Here is a 19,819-nt window from a genome sequence, read left to right as displayed (position 1 = left end):
ACACCTACCAAACTGAGTCAAGAAGAAATTCAAAGTCTAAACAGACCAATACATAAGGAGACTGAATCAGTAATCAAATGCCTCCCAAGAAGAAAGGGGAGAACAGATGGCTTCCCAGATGAATTCTACCAGACATTCCAAGAAAAATTAGTATCAATCTTTATTAAATTCTTCCAAAAATCAGAAGAAGGAATAGTTTCTAACACTTGTTATGAGGCAAGCATCACCCTAATACCAAAGCCAGACAAAGACTCTACACACTCTACAGGCCAACATCATGTTGAACGTAGATGCAAAAATCCTTAATACTTTTGAACTGAACTCAACAGCATATTAAAAGGATCATTCAACATAATCAAGTGGGTTTTTCCCTGGGAAGTAAAGATGGTTCGACATATACAAATCAGCAGATATGATATACCACATTAATAAAGTTAAATATAGAAACCACATAATCATCCAAATAAGTGAAGAAGCATTGATAAAACACAACATTCATTCATGATAAACACTCAACAAAATAGGTGCTGGAAGAACTTACCTCAACAAAGACATATATAAAATTTCCACTGGTAACATCATAAATGATGAAGAAAAAACTGAAAGCATTTTCTCTAAAATTCAGTACAAGGTAACAATACCCATTCTCACCATTCCAATTCAACACAGTACCAGAAGTCCTAGCAGGAACAACTGGATAAGAAAAAGAAATAAAAGGCATCCAAATTGTAAAGAAAGAAATACAATTATCTGTTTGCAGATGACAAGATCATATATGTAGAAAAATCAAGACTCAATAACTATCACCACCACAACAAAAAACTTTGTTAGAACTAAAAAATTCATAAAGTTGCAGGATACAAAAATCAGTAGTGTTTCTCTACATAAACAATGAACTATACAAAAAGAAATCAGAAAAATCACTCCATATACAACAGCAATAAAAAGAAAAAAATATTTAACAATTTTTTTTATTTAAATAATTTTTATTTAAATTTAAATTTTTTAAATTTAAATCCCAAAGGTGTTCTTTAAAGAAATACAAAAAAGAATCAAAAAATTCATATGAAATCACAAAAAGTCAGAATAGTCACAGTAGACATTTAATAATTAAAAAAAAAAGAACAGTCACAGTAATTATGAACAAGAATAACAAAGAGCAAAGCTGGAGGTACTACAGTTCCTTATTTCAAAGGCACAAGAATCCCAAGTTCAAGGCCTGCCTGGGCAACTTAGCAAGACTATCTTAAATTAAAAAATAATAAAAGAGCAGAGCCTGTAGCATAATTATGGAGAGGCCCTGGGTTCAATTCCTAGTACCATCAATTTTTTTTTTAAAAAAGGTACAGTAACAAAAGCAATATGGTACCAGCATAAAGACAGACATATAGACCAATGGAACAGAACAGAGAGCCCAGAAAAAAATCCACACATTTAAGGTCAACTGATCTTTAATAAGGGTGCCAATAACACATAAAGAGGATATTCTCATCAATAAATAGTGGTTGGAAAACGGACAACCAACATGCAGAAGATTAAAACTGTACCCTTACCTCATACCATCTGCAGAATTCAACTCAAAATAAAGACCTAAATGTAAGAGTCAAAACGAAAAGCTCTTGATATTGGTCATAGACTTTTCAGATATGACATCAAAAGTACAGTCAACAAAAAGAGGTAATATTATATCCAACTAAAAAGCTTCTGCATAACAAAGGAAACAATCAAAAGAGTATAAAGGCAACTGAAAGAATGGAAAAAATATTTACAAACTATGTATCTGATAAAGGAATTTAATACCCATAAAATTTAATAATAATTTAATGCCCATATATAATTTAATATATTATATAAGGAACTCAACAGCAAATTAATTAATAACCTGATTTGAAAATATGCAAAGGACCAAAACAGGAACTTCTCAAAAAGAAAGATATACAAATGGCCAAGAAGTACATGAAAACAATGTTCAACATAACTAATTGTCAGGGAAATGGAAATCAAAACCACTACTTGTTAGAATAGCTATAAATCTAAGCTATTTGTCTAAGTTTATATATTATCTAAGACAAGAGAGAACTTTTGGCTAGAATATGTACAATAGAGGACCCTTGCACACAGCTGATAGGAATGCAAATTACTAAAGCCATTATTGGAAATTCCTTGAAAAATTAAAAATAGAACTACAATATGATCCAGGAATCTCACTTCTGGGTATAGATCCAAAAGAAAACAAATCCATAGTTTGAACAGATATTTTCACTCCCATGTTCACTGCAACATTATTTACAATAGCCAAGACACAGAAACAACTAAAATGTCTACTGAGAGAAAGTGGATAAGAAAACTATGGAACACATGCATACTACACTATTATTCAGTACAAGAAAAGGATGAACATAGAGGACATCATGCAAAACAAAATAAGCCTGACAGAGAAAGACAAATACTGCCTAATCTTTCTTATATGTAGAATCTACAACAATTGAATTCAAGAAGCATAGAGTTAGAATGGTGTCTAGATGTTGATGAGTTGAGGAAACAGTCATCAAAGTGTAAAAAGTTTAAATCATACAAAATGAATAAGTTCTGGAGATCTACGTAGAGCATGACAATTGTAGTTAACAATACTACATTGTACACTTGCAATTTTCTGTGAGGAGATATCTTATATGTTCTCATCATACACAGCACACAAACCAAAAAAAAAGAAAACCCTAAAAGGTAACTTTCAGGTGACATAAATGTTAACTGACTTGATTTGATGGTAACTTCACAATTGGAGATGTACATCAAAACACCAAGTTGTACAACAATATCTATATAATTTCTATTTGTCAATTATACCACAGTAAAACCGAAAAAATATTAAAAAGTACAGAGATTATCCCAGGTAGCAATAGGGTATGTACTGAGAAGGGAGATAATGAGCAACATCTCAAGGATAATGAAGAAAGGGGAGCCTAAAAAACCTAACCACCAATTGGCTCAAAGCATGGTTTGTAAATAAGGAATTCAAACACAAAACTTATATAAACATCTGTGTTTCAAGATGGAATACTTGAAATCTGTGCAAATACTGTATTAGAAAAATAACAAAACTGCTACTCTTTCCAGGAACTATTTCTCAAAAACACAAAATAAGAAAATCCCATTCTTCATAGTACCCATTCAAATGCACCAAAGAAAACTTACAGCCTTTTTTCTCCAAGTATGGAAATAAAGTTGTAAGACAATTTTGCTTATACTAGGATTTCAAGTATCTACTGATCTCTCCATTCCCTTTCCCAGTTGATACCAATGCTTGCATCTTTTTACTTATCCACCAGGGAATCCATCCAACCTTAGGCGCTTTAGAGTTTGGAGAATACAAATTAGGAGGTGCCACACTCCAGAAATTTCCTGATAATGAGTCTAAAAAAGATTTCACAGTTGTAACCACATATCCAACTAACTTCACATCATCACTTCACCTGAAGCACAAGGATTTTTTTCATCTTGACTGTACCCACAATCCCCTCAAGTGGTAAATTATATAAACCTGTAGTTCCTAGATCAATCAGATAAAAAATTGTTACACTGTTATAAGAGTTTTCAGTTTGATAAAAACATAACATTTTTTAAAAATCTGTTAACACAATCTTCTTAAGGGACATTTCACCTATATACTTGCCACCAACTTAAGAAAAAGAATTTGAAGTAGCTCTGAAGCTGCCATTTACATGTGTGCATGCTTAAATCTGTTTCTAAGCCTCTGTTGTCCTTCCTTTGTCTATTTCATTAGTAATGTTTGCTAGCAGTAGAGTTAAGTACTAAATAATTGATAAAAGAAAGTCTTTACCCCAACCCTTGCCTGGTTCTGCTTCTTCAAGTGTGTCTTGACTCTTCTTTGCCCTTTGCTTTCCCTAGAGATTTAAGGATGTTCTTATCAAATAATTTGAAACAATATCCTGTTGACATAAGGATTCAAAAGACACTGAATCTAAAAAATCAATTTGAGAAGTGACATCCAAATAATATTAAATTTTCCTATTATAAAAATGATCTTTCCCTTTTTATTTAGAATACATAATCTTAGTGTTATACTTTCCTACTAAATATATTTCACATCTCTTATTAGATTGATTGCTGTGTACTTCATTTTCTGTTACTTTAAGTAGTAGTTTTAAAATATTTTTTAAAATATTTTTTTAGTGGTAGCTGGACACAATACCTTTATTTTATTTATTTTTATGTGGTGCTGAGGATCGAACCCAGCGTCTCACACATGCCAGACGAGCACTCTACCGCTGAGCCACAACCACAACCTCTAAATAGTAGTTTTTGAATTTCATTTTCTAGCCATCTGTTATTGGTACACACTTATATATGCACTTAACATAGATATGATAACATCTTCATAATTTTGAGAATTTTTCTGACAATTGGAAAGGTCTACATAAACAATTACACTGGCTACAAAAAAAGAAACTTATTTCTATTTTTACTTTTATTTTCTTACCATGTTTACTGGATAAATTTTAAGCACAATGTTGAAAAGACACGTACATACTACAAACCTTTTAAACTTTCCTGATTCTAACTTCACAAGGTTAAAAAAGTTCTTTTCTATTTTTAGTTTGCTTAGAGTTTTTATCATGAAAGGACATTAAAAGCTTCAAATACATTTTCTTTATTAGTAGGATGATGACATGGCTTCTCTTTTATTTGCTAAAGTGGTAAGTGAAAATTACAGATATTCTAATAGCAAACCCAACCCTGCATTCCTGGAATAATGCCCACATGGTTACAATGTTTATCTTGCCAGATTCAGTTTGGTAATAATTTGTTAGATTTTTCTGAATCTAGGTTCATGACTAATAATGTCTTATAATTTTTCTCTCTTGCAATGCCCTTATCTGTTTTTCACATGCAAACTTCATTTGGGGAACATTTCTTTCTCTATTTCATTAATTTTAAGATGTCATCACCCACTGGCTACATTCCTGACTTCAAAGAAGTCATAAACTACAAAAAGTGTACAACAATAACCAAGAGAGATTATAAACACCATCAATTAAAGATCCAATTCAATTTCCGAGAAATAAAATGTGTGTGTGTTGGGAGGAGTTATTTTTAGAATTAAGAAAATACACCATTAATGTTAAGATTGGAATGTTTTCCTTAAATGTTTGGTAAAACTTGTTTGTAAACCTAACCAGCCCTCATATTATCTCTGTAAATGTAATTATATTACTAATTAGATAACTTTAAAGACCTAAATATCACCAGATCTTCTATTCATGAGTCAGTTTGGGGATGTAATCTCTTTTAAGACTTTGTTCATTTCATCGAACATTTTCAAATTCATTGGCTTAAAGCAGTTTAAAATATCTTTTAAAACATCCACTTGTATTTTTTTTGTTGTGTTTCCCTTTTCATTCCTGATGTTTCCTTTTTGCCCCTTAATCTTAACAAAAGCTTGATAATTTTATTAGCTTTGTAACAACAAATGTCATCCTTTCTGATAACTCTTACCTATTTTGTTTAAATAAATTATTCTCTTATATTTATTATTTCCTTCCGTCTACTTTGTTATTCTATTATTCTATGTTAAGTACTTAATTCATCACTTTTTATTCTTCCTATCAAATACAAGCATTGAGACTACTCATTTTAAATCTAAAAATTAATTCTAAAAATTAATTAAATCTAAAAATTAATGCCCTACTTGGGATTGTGGGGCTGCCTTAATCAGAGGTTTGTTGTCTTTCATAAATTCTGAAAGGGTCCTGACACTGTCCCTTTTCATATTGTCTCTCAACAAGTCACATTTTATAACTGACACAGTTTATGCAAACTTCATACATCTGGAAAGCAGGAGTTGGTGTGGGAATCTCTGATGGGGGCTTGTTACCTCATGTTATTAACTTTTCCACATACTTTTCAGCATTGAGTGTTGTCAGTGTTCTGACTCTTAGTCATTCTAATAGAGATGGTATCTTCTTGTTTTAATTGTTAACTGATTTTAATTGTGAGCTCATACGCAATTCTTTTGAGGCCTGGATTTAAAATATTCTCTTCTAAAAAAGGATTTGTGTTGATTCTTCTAATTATCTGTTCAGACTAAACGCAAGATCATCTTTAACTAAACTTGGGGTTGTTTATATACTACAATATAGTATGAATTCTGTCCCTAAGTCCAAATTGATGTGAGCTTATGCTTATATTTCTCAAGGAGGGCCTGGGGTTGTGGCTCAGAGGTAGAGTGCTTACATGAGGCACTGGGTCCAATCCCCAGCACCACATAAAAAAAATTAAAATATTGTGTCCACCTATAACTAAAAAAATAAATATTAAAAAAAAGATTTCTCAAAGAAGATTTCCCTCTCCCCTCATTCTCTGCCCAGAATCAAGGCCAAGATAGGCAAGTACTTCACAGCCATCCTCAGTGGCATATTTTCTAATTAATTAAGAATGATGTCCTTTAGGACTTCCAATTTCATGAGACAAGCTCTTCAACCCATATTTCTATCATGAATGGACTAGTCTTTTACTCCTTTCTCTTGTTAAAACCCAAGCTATTAGACCTTTGAGAATTAGCAGACACCAGTCAGGACAACAGCTGGCTCTAGAACTCACTATCTCTAGGGTCACAGTTTCTCAAAAAATTCCACTCCTTCTACTAATTCCTTTAGTTTTAAGTTACATCTGACCTGCCAGTAAGATAAAGTTTTAAAATATTTTTGATCCAGTATATTGATGTTCTTACTATGAAGCTTTTCTCTGAATATCGACTCAGCCATTTACTGGAACTGAAGATTCACTTGTAGATTTTCAGGTTTCCTTATAAAGTTTCCCAACTTCTTTTCCCTACACTACCAAATTACAAATTTAACACATGACAGCAGGGGCTAAAAATATCATTGGTTTGTTTTTGCTCTCTGGTACAAAACCTTGTATCAAGCAGGCTAAATAAATATCAGCTTGTTCAAGGAGATGCCTAGAAAACCCTGTCTTCCACATCAAGGGATATTTGTTCATCTGTCATGAACATTCTTCCTTCACCAGAAAAGAGATGAAATTTCACTATTTCATTCTGAAATTAAACTTACATATGTTCCATGTACAACCACCAAAGGAAGTGAGAACAAAAATCTATGAAGCTACTGTTTATCTTCTCTCAGAAATTATGCAAATATTACTTGGCAAATTATATGATATTGACTTTGTTATATATTAATTAAAAATACAGAAAGTCTGCCTCTATATTCCTCAAATAAAAAAAGGAAAATTTTGGCAAACAACTCTATAGATAAAACTCTTTATCACTCTTGTAAGAAAGAGATCTCAATCTCTCAGATTTTCAAAACAAAAGAAGTTAAATCCCAACAGAAACAAGCTAAGAAACTAGTCCAGTTAATATCTGGTAGAAATTTTTCAGGAAAAACAAATGTCCTGCATTGTTATTTATGTTCATCTTTCTGTTATGCTACAGAAGCAATTCATAAAGCCTGGCAAGAATGAGGGATACTCCCCTCATTATTGTGCAAATGCTTTTACACTTTCCAACAAATGCTTTCAAAAATATTTAGTTTCCCCTGTAAAAGCCTAGAAACAGTTCAACACACATACTGAAACATTTTACAAGAGAGGTTTTAAAAATATTTTATTCTTAATTTTTGCAAACTATTACATTCTTTCATTATTTAATATGCTTTCATAGTTACACGATCCAACTACCAAACACAAGGAATTTCAAAACAACTGTGTCTCAAGAAATAACTTCAGAAATCAAATGCTTTAAAGACTGATAATTTCAGAAGAAAATTATCCAAACCTCTATTCTACTGCTAACATAAGCTATGGCTGCAAACCAAAAGCACAGCATTTAATTTAAGGTAAAATAATAGTAATAATAATAATGATGATGATGATGATGATGATGTTGTTGTTGCTGTTGTTGTTGTTGTTAGTGGGGGTTGGGTAAGAAAAAATGCAAATCCTCTTTTGGCAAAACAATTTTCTTGAAATATAATACAGAGATTAAAAAACATATTTGTTATGTGTGTACAGTCCCAAATATGTTCAGAATTGTCTTACCAAGAAAGGATGAATTGCTTCGATTCATAGAAGAAAGTGGCTTCTAGGTCTCCTTTTGTATGTGAACCACTTAAATGAAGGTACACTGTGTTAGTCATCTGAGATTATACCAGCAGTGTCTTAATGCTGTCACCCTGGGGAATCTGATACAACATCTTCATGTTAGTAAACTCAGCTTCAGAAACAATCTCCCTTTACTTTGAAGTTTTCTATTAAGTTGTGGATACAGACAGACTCGTCATTTTTAACACTGCCAGAGCACCAAAGTGAAGGGATTTTGCAGGCTTAATAGAACTTTTTAAAGGATAAGAGAAACACTACTAAAATGGTCTGAGTTAAGATAAAACTGTTTAAGCAGGCAAAACATTTTGTTTTGAAAGTTTCAAAATTTATTTAAACATTTCTAATTCTTAAATGGACTTAAGTTTTAGCAAAGCAACATCATATATTCTCTTATAAAGCACTACAACTGAAAGATGATTTCATAAAAATAAAAGCATAGAAAAATGGCTTTGTACAACCACGAATGAAAGGTTAATTACAAGTTATAGTATGTTATCAAGCCTGATAAGAATCTCAAACATGATACACAGGGAAGAGTATCCATTCATGAGATGAGTTATAACTTAGTCTCTAGGCCTCTTTGGCATTATCCTTATTTAAACGTAGAAGAGGAAAGGGAGAAAACAAGCCTAATTAATAATCTATGACTGTCTTTCTCTCTTTCTTAATAAACAATTGAAATACACTACGCTCAAACAAGTCAGTATAAAACAATCCCATCCTATCTGAGACCATGACAGTACTTAAATTCAAACTATTATGAAGTAAAACAACACTTTGTCCTTGAACAACAACAACAAAAAATCTGGGAAACACCCAATTTGTAAAATAATCAAAGTCAGAGTCTCCCTGCTCTTCCAAAAAAAAACTAAAAATTATGGGAGGAAACTATACTGCTATACTGAAGAACACTTAAGAATTGTTTTGTTTCTAAGTGATGACGTCCTACATTAAATTGGTATGAGTCAATATGCATAAAGGAGATAAAGCCAGGAAAATAAGAAAAAAGAGAATGGACAAAATTTTTGAATTAATGGTAAATAGTCACTGATTTGGGTAAGCATGTAATTTAAGGCATTTAACTCCCTTTGCAAATCTACTTGTTGGGGAGATCATGTATCCCTACTATAATAATCATAAAAAGGAGTACATCACGAAATCCCAAAAGCAATGATAAGGGAATTTTGAAAATTAGGATAATAGGATAATCTAAAGAAAGAAAAGAGTCTAACAGTATATATTGGAATGAGCAGTGCCTGGATAAACAGTATCTGAAAGGGAGAAGAACACTCCACAGTGAAAAGACCAGGATAAATAAACACACAATGGCTGAGGAACAGTGAAGGAAACCACCCAGTTGGATTCACTGGAGTGGGGCGGGGTGGGGAATGAAACTGGGAGAGTACAATAAAACCAGGCATATGAAGAGGCCCAACTACCAGATTATTGAAGTTGCAACTTATGATCTCAATTGCTGCTGTCCGAATGTCACTACATCTGATACACTTGGACAACTGTATAAACATACATTTCGGAGCCTCACCCTAGAGATTCTAAAAGGATGGAGTAGAAACTGTATAAACATACATTACGGAGCCTCACCCTAGAGATTCTAAAAGGATGGAGTAGGGTCTGTATCTAAGCAAAGCTCCCAAATGATTCTCAGACACAGCTAGACTGTTGCCTGAGGCAACAGTAAGCCATTACCTTAAGGGAGAGACAAATGTAGACATCTAGCTAGTTTTTCAGTTGCAAGCTTGAATAACAAAAAGTGTTATTTTTGTTTATAATTTTCTATTTCTCTTTATTCATGTTATTCCCTCAGATATCTCCTTCAGAGGATCCATGTGTTCTCTGGCCATATATAACTATAAAAACTTCTCTCTCATCATAATCTCACCTTAATATTAAAAATATTTTTTGTTTAGTTTTTTTTTTTTAAGAAAGATGAACCTGGTATACTGGAGGGCAAGGTCCTCATAGAAGTTAGAAGGTTGTGACACCAAGTAATGTAGGTATAAAATGACAAAGGCCTGATCTATGACCATGATAGTAAGAATAAAAACAAAAGGAAAAAAATCAGTTTTGAGGGCTGGGGTTGTGGCTCAGCGGAAGAGTGCTCACCTAGCATGTGGGAGGCCTGGGTTCGATCCATAGCACCATATAAAAATAAATAAATAAAACAAAGGTATTGTGTCCAACTACAACTAAAAAATAAATATTTTTTAAAAATCAGTCTCGACACCATAAGACTTCTAGAAGAAATTACAGAAAATATTCTTGGTAACTTTAGAGTAGACAAAGATAGAGGGAGGTTGAATCATAGGAGAAAATAATAAATTGAGCCTCACCTAAATTAAAAACATGTGCTCTGTGAAAAGAAAATCATTAAGTCTGTGAAAAAATATACCAAGACTAGAAAAAAAATGCAATACACTTGTAAGAGTAAAAGAAATTGAAGTTAAAGTGTAAAAGACCGGGTATTATAAAGTTTCTAAGCTGCAAAGCCTGAGTTAAAATGTAAAGGACCAGGTATTGTTAAGTTCCTATGCTACACCCAAAACCTGAAATTCCTGTAGCTGTTAAAACAATTCCCGGGACTGTCCAGTAGATAAATAACCTGGACCCTGTGCAGTTTGGCACGTAGGCATTCAGGGCCCAAACCAATCAGTTTGAATGTACCCCCCTCCTTAGAACTCACCTATCACTCCCGCCCGACCTGTTCCCGCCAATGAATGAACTAATCATGTTTGAGAGTTGTTGTTTGATTTTCCCGCGCCTCATGATGATTTGCTCTGATGTATGCAGAGCCCCCGCCCTCCCCAAAAAAGTGTACTTAAGAACTGCTCAACCCCTGCTCGGGGCTCTGGGCCGCTCTCCCTTGTTGAGTGAGCACGGAGCCCCAGTGCGCTGGATTCTCAATAAACCCCCTTCTGTGGTTGCAACACTCAGCTATCAAAAAATGACACTGAGCCAAGCATAGTGGCGCATACCTGTAATCCAAGTGGCTCAGGAAGCTAAGGCAGGAGGATTGTGAGTTCAAAGCCAGCCTCAGCAAAAGTGAGGCACTAAGCAACTCAGTGAGACCTTGTCTCTAAATAAAATACAAAATAGGGCTGGGGATGTGGCTTAGTGGCCAAGTGCCCCTGAGTTCAATCCCTGGCACCCCCACCAAAAAAAAAAAAGACACTAAGATATTAAAGGTATAAAACTCAATAATACTAAAGTCAGTTTTTAAATGAGCAAAACAAAGATTTTTTCACAAAAGAAGATACAATGGTAGCCAATGAACGTATGAAAACATGCTCAACACCCTTAGTATTCAGAGAAATGTAAATAAAACTGTAATGTGATATGCTACACATCTATTAGAAGGGCTAAAATTAAAAATATCAAGGATATAGAGCAACTGGACTATTCACGCTGCTAACATGAATTGTAAAAATGGTATAACTACTTTGAAATACAGTTTGGCCATTTCTTATTAAGTAAAATATATACACTTATGATATGATCTAGCAATTGCACTCCAAGGTACTACCCAAAAGAAACAAAACAGTATCTCCAAACAAAGCATTCTAAACAAGGTTATTAAGACAGATTTGAAGACGTTCAGAAGAAGCCAGGAGGTAGGAGAAGTCCACATCCACCACCCTGTCTTCTGTGACCCTAGTCTAGATCCCAAACAATACAAATGTACTTGGGGTCCAAGGCATCAACATATGTGTCTATGCAGCAGTTAGCTGAAATGTGGCTGGAGAAAAATAATCTAAGTTATAGAAAAAGCAGCAATAATAATGGCTCTGCATGGAGAGCCTGACGTCCAGCTCTGTTGGAAAAGACATTTTTAATTATCTAATTTACTTTTCAAGATATTTTTCTATGATCTGTTTTTGAAGTCCATTCAAGTGGTTTTCTCACATAGGACTCCTTTAAGATTGAGCTTTTTGAACAAAAATCTGATCAGTCTTTGCCTCTGAAAACATCTTGCTGAACATTAAGTAGTAGACCTCCTTAATTCTGACTTGAAATGTCCCTCATGAACAAAACCTTTAATTTTTTTTTTAAACATCTCCTTTTCAGACCCCTTCTCTACAGTCCTACGACAGAAAACATGAACATTCCTATGTATTATTATTGTAACAAAACAAAACAACAACAACAACAAAAAACACTTTTTTTTCCTGTTCTGTTCTATTGTGACTGTTAATCTTGCACAGAGTCTACCTTTTGTCTTTTTTTTTAACAAGTTTTTTTTTTTTTTTTTTTTTAGGCCATCTCAAGAGCTGTGGTTGTAGCTCAGTGGTAGAGTACTTGCCTAACATGCATGAGGCACTGGATTTGATCCTTAACACCAAATATAAATGAAAAATAAAGATCCACTGACAACTTAAAAAAAAAAAAAAGCCATCTTAAGTTCCAGTTGTAAAATAAAGAAGTGTAATAATATCTGTATCATCTTTATCTTTACCAAAGCTTCCCAAAGCTGATTATTGCCCCCATGTTGTACTCTACCCACGGAGGTCAAGGGGAATGAGGCCAGCACAGCCAGAGCTGGGGTGGTTCCTGTCATTCCTTGACCTAAACAGACCTGGCACCACATTATAAGAAGCATTTGGTGTTTTCTCTCTTGCTGATTCTTCTCTTTGGAAGGTAAAATATTAATATTTATAATGATAAAGAAGAATTACTATAAACATTCTAATGTATGCAAGCTAAACAAAAACAACCTAATGCAAACACTGGAGGAAGTGTATTTGGTTCATTCACTTCATCCTATCTGTATTGTGGAGATGGTTACTTCATTCTTTAATTACTATTTATTTTATCCTTGGCATCTGAATACTTTTAACTTATTTAATACCTATTGTTTTGAGTTCTGCCATTTCTTTGAGTACCTGTTAGTATTAGTATTATATATGTATAACAGGAGTGTGGTTAGTATGTTTTATTTGCAGTAAACTGATCTCTAAAGATTTCCTTTTGAAGACACTTTTCCCGCTCCTTAATTTTTACATTCCCAAGTGTTCTTGAACAATTTTGGTATTCACACGTTTTGGAGACAAAAGTAAAATGACTCTGTCATTACACCATGATCTGTTTGTTTTTAACTCACAGATCAAATGTGCCTTAATATATATTTTTTCATTTAGATTTCAAACAGTCGATAGGCTTGCCATTTTAATACATATCATAGGAGATCTGCTTATCTGTAAATAGCTTATGGCTCATTTGGAAAAACAAATCAGTGGACAATATTTTTCTATGGTATTTTTGAAAACCATTTTGTCTCATTATTCTTCTTTTAGCTGAAGAATTGTATTACATTTGGAGAGTTAAAACTCTTAAACACACAAAAAAGCATTCTATACATAATAGAATTATATCAAAAGACACAGGAGACAAAGTTTGGAATAATTAAGTCTCAAAAAATATAGACTAAGTTGACTAAAACTTAAAAACAAACTCTAGTTATATCTAGATTCAAATTCCAGCTCTGAAAGGTGTATTAAGAATTGTAATGCAAAAATATTAATTAATTAATTAACTTTTAAAAAAAGAAAATTGGAAAAAAAAATTCTAGCTCTGTTATATACTAATGTGTGTAAACTTGGGCAAGGAAATGACCCTTACCAATTGCTTGGTTTCCTCATTTGTAAAACAGAGAAAATAATTATTTATATACCATGAGGTTTTTATAAGAATTCCATGAACTAATACATGAAAAAGCATTTAGAGACATGAGGAGCTTTATATGTTAGTAATTATTAATATCAATATGTTTTTGGAACAATTTCTACTAAGAAATTGAAATATTACTCACAAGTATTTGTGACACATGTTTAAGGAGTTTCACAGACAATTGTTTATCTCCTCCAGCTGTTTATTTTCATCATTACCAAGAGTTAACAGGTATATCCTATTTTGAACAAACCTCTGACACCCAAAAAATGTAATATGGAATTTCAGTAGATAAAATGACTAGGGAAATCTGAATATGAACTGGGCATTAGGAAATAATTATACCTTACCCAGGAACATTTAGGCACAAATATAAATTAGGCATTATGAAATTATTATTGTGAATTTTGTTACATGTAATAAAGGCAATTTGGTTACGAAAGATTATTTAAGAGTGCAGTACCATGAGGTCTGTAACTTGCTCTAAATATTCCACTTCACCCCAAATAAAAGAAACAAACACAACAATAGGTTAATAAATTTTTAGAAATAGTCATGACAGATATAAATGAAGACAGGTTTAATTATTAATTAACCATTTTGTTGCTTCCCTAAGTCCCAAGTTTAAAGAATTCTTCTCAACATTCTATGATACAGATACATATATCAGATGAACCCTGTCTATTACAGTCAAAATTCTGGTTCTGGGAATGAGGAAAAACCAGGTCAGTTGCATTCTTTTAGGATTTATTTTAATAAAGCTTTTTTATATCAGAGCATATACATATCCATTGTCACGCCTTCAAAAAAAGCATTATGGCAATAGATATGCTAACTATCCAAAACTATATTCAACAATAAATGTTAACATTGTGATTATTTTTATTTTCATCTTGTTAAATAACATTTTTATAGTTTCCAAAAGTGTTTCCATCTAACACATGATTAAACATTTTTCATTGAAATAAAAGTAACAACTACCATCTGAGTATCCCTTATCTGGAGTGCTTGAAACCTCAGAGTATTTTGGACTTCCGATTTTATGGATTTTGCAATATTTCATACGATAAGATATCTTGGGGATGGGATCAGAGTTCAAATACAAAATTCAATTGTTTCATATATACTTTATACACAACTTCAAACAATATTTTTACTGTGCCTTTGTTTTGATTGTGACCCATCCGTGAGGTCAGAAATGGGATTTTCCACTTACAGTGTCCTGACAGTGCTCAAAAAGTTTCAAATTTTAAAGCATTTTAGATTTCAGATTCTGTGGATTTAGGGGTGCTGGATCTGTACTTAATGGTCAATATTCACTTTAAAAACAGTCACACAAGCCTAATCTCAAAGTATGATTTCTTAAGTTACAATGTTAAATCAGAATAATCACACATGCAGTATAATATGATAGTTAACTCTAAATTTAATTTAAAAAATACATTATAATCAAGTACAAAAGTTCCTCCTCCAACCACAGTAGATACATTTTAAGATTGCCCCACTGGATGCCTCAAAAAACCACAAATAGTACTGAACCATACATACTCACATCACACATAAAATGTTTTTTCCTGTATATACATATCTAATAAAGTTTAATTTATAAACTAAGTACAGTAAGAGATAACAACAATAAAATAAATAGCACCATTATAACAATATGTAGTAATAAAAGCTATGTAACTGTGGTTTCTTTCCCTGCTTCTCTCTCAACTGTCATAGGGTGGGTACTGTACTCAGCATGGATATATTAGACAAAGGGATGATTCACCTTCCTGATGGGACACAGCAGGATGTCATGATATTTCATCTTACTACTCAGAATGAAATGCAACTTAAACTTATGAATTATTCATTTCTGGAACTTTCCATTTAATAATTTCACTCCATATTTGAGAGCAGAAAGTGAAAATACAGGTAAGGAAGGACTATGGCACATATTAACTTTAAACACCAAATTCAAGTTCTTAGTTTTAAAAGGAATTCTCCCACTGCAACTACCAATCACACCACAGAAGAGTTCAGAACATGTGATTAAATAAACTTTAGCTGATATCAGAATCTGCACAAAACCAATCAACTATGAATAAAAAAGTCTGATCCATGAACCTATGGGAATCTCCAAGACCCTTTTAGAGGTCTGCAAGGTAAAAACTAGTTTCATAATACTTTTTCATTGTGACACTAGAGATGGGAACTTTTGATCTAATGACAGTAGAAGTGAAATTGGACCAAAGAGTAGGAACACACAGGAAAGGTTTTAATTAGGAAAAGTGTATATGAGCTTCACATCAAAGGGAACAGCCCAAATTGAGAGAAAATTCAGGCTGGCCCCCCAATTAAAAAAAAGGGTAAGCTAACCTTTTATCAAGCACCTGAGGTAGGCTAGCTTCTGGTATTTTTCTACTCTTCGTGAGTATGGGAATTTCCTCCTTCTCAAAGATCCTTCATGGGGCTGGGGTTGTGGCTCAGAGGTAGAGCACTTGCCTTGCACATGTGAGGCACTGAGTTCAATCCTCAACATCATATAAAAAAAAAAATGTTTTTAAGTATTTAAAAAAAAAAAGATTCTGCATGACATCCAGGTGTCATCTTACACCAGGTCTCCATGGTCAATTTAATTGAGAATACGAGGGAAATCAATATGAAGATTCCTGAAAAGACTAGGAATGAAACCACCTCTATGACTAAACTATACCATTCCTCAGTATTCATCCTAAAGAATTAAAGTCATCATACTACACTATAGTGATATAGCCACATCCATGTTTATAGCAGCCCAGTTCACAATAGCCAATGGGAACCAATGGAACCAATTCACATTTCTGTCAATAGATTAATGGATTAAGAAAATGATATGTATACACAATGGAGTTTTACTCAGCCATAAAGAATGAAATGTCATTTACAGGAAAACAGACAGAACTTGAGAGTATATTAAACAAAATAAGTCAAATTCAGAAGGTCAAAGGTCATATTTTTCTATGTGGAAACTACAGAAAAAAAGAGAAAGAAGAGGGGATCTTATGAAAAATCGAAGAAAGATCAGTAGAAGGGAGCAAAGAAATGAGGGGGAGAGAAAAGGGGAGGGAAAAAGGAAATACTAGGGAATGATACTGGCCAACTTATATTTTATGGATATACAAATGTGTCATAACAAATCCCACCATTATTTACAACTATAATTTTTAAAATATGAAAAAAATATGATGGTGGCAAAAAGCATACCCATATATTTTCAAGAGGGACAATAGGGAAAGATTTTAGGAGATACACATGTAATAACAGGTAATAAGTTATGGATAAAGGCCTGAGAGTTTATCCACCCTTTTGTCCATGACTATGTTAGGTATAACTGCTGGCACCTTGGCACACATCAAGGCAGAGAAACCAAATGGAGTAGTAGTCACTGAATTCTTGTGGTCAGGCACTCACATGAAAAGAATATGTCTCACAAATGTCCTTGAAGCAGTAAAAATTATTGAGAAATATGCATAAAGCACTTCTTTGTGATATATCTTTAAATCTTCCAATACTGGGAAAATCTGCATAATTCAATGAATAAATGTTTTCCAAAGGATATGATGTTACAAAACCATGCATGAGTAAACAGCCATTCAATATCCAAGACAGATCAATGGATTTTTATTTTTCAGAATATGAAAAGAATACTATATTGCAACCAACATTTAAGAAACTACTATTTGTCAAGTTTGGGTGTACTATCAACAAAAAGCATTTATAATTACACATAAAAGTTACATTTATATGTGGTGCCAAAATTTTTATACCTTTATCAAATAATCATATTACTACACATTGACTGCAGAAGCAGACAGGAATATACAGGTCTTTCATTAAGCCAGACATCAAAGAGACCCACAATAATTATCAAACCATAGAGAGCCATAATATTTTTTAAAAAATATGTTATTCATGGATCCAGCAATTTCCTTACTTGTTATATATCCAAAGGAAAGGAAATTGGTAGGTGAAGCAATATTTCTACTTCTGTTTACTGCAGCACTATTCATAATAGCCATGATATGGAATCAACCTGTATGTCTATGATTGGATAAAGAAAATGTGATTTATGCATACACAATGTAATATTATTCAGTCATAAAAAGACTGAAATTCTGTCATTTGCAGCAAAATGAATGGAACTGGAGGATATTATATTAAATGAAGTCAGTGAGGCACAAAAAGACAAATACCACACTTTTCACTTGTATATGGAAGCTAAAAAGACTGACCTCACAGAAGTAGAGAGTAAAATAGTGGTTACCAGTGGCTGGAAAAGGAATGGGGGATGAGATGATGGTGAATGGTTACAGAGGTCAACTGGATAGGAGGAATAACTATGATTGATAACAACTGTAAGCTTCAAAATAGCTAGTAGTGATGATTTTGAATGTTCCAAACAAAGAAGTAAGTGTTTTAAGTAATGGGAAGCAAATTGTTATTCATATTAACATGTAATGGGTTTATTATTTAAGTGCATTAATAATAAGCCTTTAAAACTTCTTAAATCTTTAAGACTATTATAAATGACTCAAACAAAACCTCTATAAAACCAAATAATTAAAAAGAAAAAATTATAATAGACCCAAAATGTGAATCTCCCTTATTCCCTCAACCAACTAAATAAAAACCCCAAACCACAACTTCTTACCCTGGCTGTGAGGACTTGCCGGACTAAGAGATGGCTGATGCAAATCTTTAGTTGGTGTTGGATAAGCTTCTTTCCCTTGGCGTTGACTCATCTTTCCTGGTGTCAGAAGTTGAGATTCGTCACTGTTTGCTACAACAGCTCAAGAAAAGAAGAGAAATATAATCAGCCCTAAAGTTACAGACTTATATATCGTTCATAACATGGAATAAGATTATGACTGAAATAGTCTTAGAAATTATATTCATTTTACCAAATTAATGCTTAACTAAATTCACAAAACCATTTTGTTTTTCTGTTGTTATCAATCCAAGAGAAATTGACAGGTATGCAAGAGTCAAAAATACAAATTATAGACATTGTAAAAATATTTTAAAGATGGGGAAACTTAATGTACAGAGACTGCCTTACATAAGACTAGTTATTAAATAATAGAGGCAAAATTCTAACTCAGGACCACTTGGTTCTGAAATTCTGTCTTTTAAAAACCTGTTGACTCAATAATCCATTTAAATAGTGTTTTGAGGGTACTTCTCACCCATCTGGCCAAGATACTATTACCAGAGAGCAATAAGAAAAGATGAAAAAGAAGAGAAGTGGAACAAAGAAAATACTCAGGGAAGGAATAGGGCAATTTTAAGTCCATAGGGCCCTAGGATCTCCATATTCTTTCATTTTATGTTTCTGTGCTTTTAGAATATTTAGTTTCATCTTAATTAGGGCCTGGTGCAGAGGTGCATGCCTGTAATCGCAGAGACTCAAAAGGCTGAAGCAGGAGGATTGCAAGTTGGAGGCCAGCAATGGCAACTTAGCAGGACTCTGTCTCAAAATAAAAAATAAAAAGGGTTGGGGATATCTTTCAACGGCACAGCACCCCTGGGTTCAATCCCCAGTACCAAAAAGAAAAAAGGTAGTGATTTGGTCCTCACTCTAGGTTTAAATTTTCAACTTAATCAGAATTTCACATTCATATTATCACTGATTTTTTTTTTCTTTTTTGTGTGGTTCTGGGGATTGAACCCAGGACCTTGTGCATGCAAGGCAAGCAATCTACCAACTGAGCTATATCCCCCAGTCTTTATCACTGATATTTTAAATCAAATTGCTTTAACATACTTTCCATTATGCCAAAGTTTTCCAAATTATATTTTAGCTCCTTTCTTCAAAGTAAAAATACAAAACAATTTTCATTCCAGTACAGATATAAAACAATATTTTACCAAGTCAATAAAAAAAAAAAAACTGCAGACTGATGACTCCTAAGTTTATAACTCCAGCTATGCTGTCTTCCCCCTAAACAAAAACTCACATGTACAA

The 19,819-nt window shown here is 33.1% G+C and overlaps 1 protein-coding gene across 7 annotated transcripts in view; it reads right to left on the bottom strand.

Annotated features, from left to right (window-relative positions):
- The window catches only part of Osbpl8 (oxysterol binding protein like 8), a 174,106-nt gene that overhangs the window by 73,184 nt on the left and 81,103 nt on the right, over positions 1-19,819 (bottom strand). For 4 of the 7 annotated variants that reach the window (XM_027920867.2, XM_027920951.2, XM_071609671.1 and 1 more), the window contains one exon: positions 18,506-18,643. In XM_027920867.2, the coding sequence (XP_027776668.1) occupies positions 18,506-18,643 (138 nt within the window). The remainder of the gene's footprint in view (positions 1-18,505; positions 18,644-19,819) is intronic. The other 3 variants (XM_071609670.1, XM_071609673.1, XM_071609674.1) reach the window with 1 other exon arrangement.

The sequence above is a fragment of the Marmota flaviventris genome, chromosome 3, assembly GCF_047511675.1.
Source record: "Marmota flaviventris isolate mMarFla1 chromosome 3, mMarFla1.hap1, whole genome shotgun sequence".
Taxonomy (NCBI): Eukaryota; Metazoa; Chordata; class Mammalia; order Rodentia; family Sciuridae; genus Marmota; species Marmota flaviventris.
Note: the sequence above shows the minus strand (reverse complement) of the source record. Positions and strands in the feature narration are given on the sequence as shown.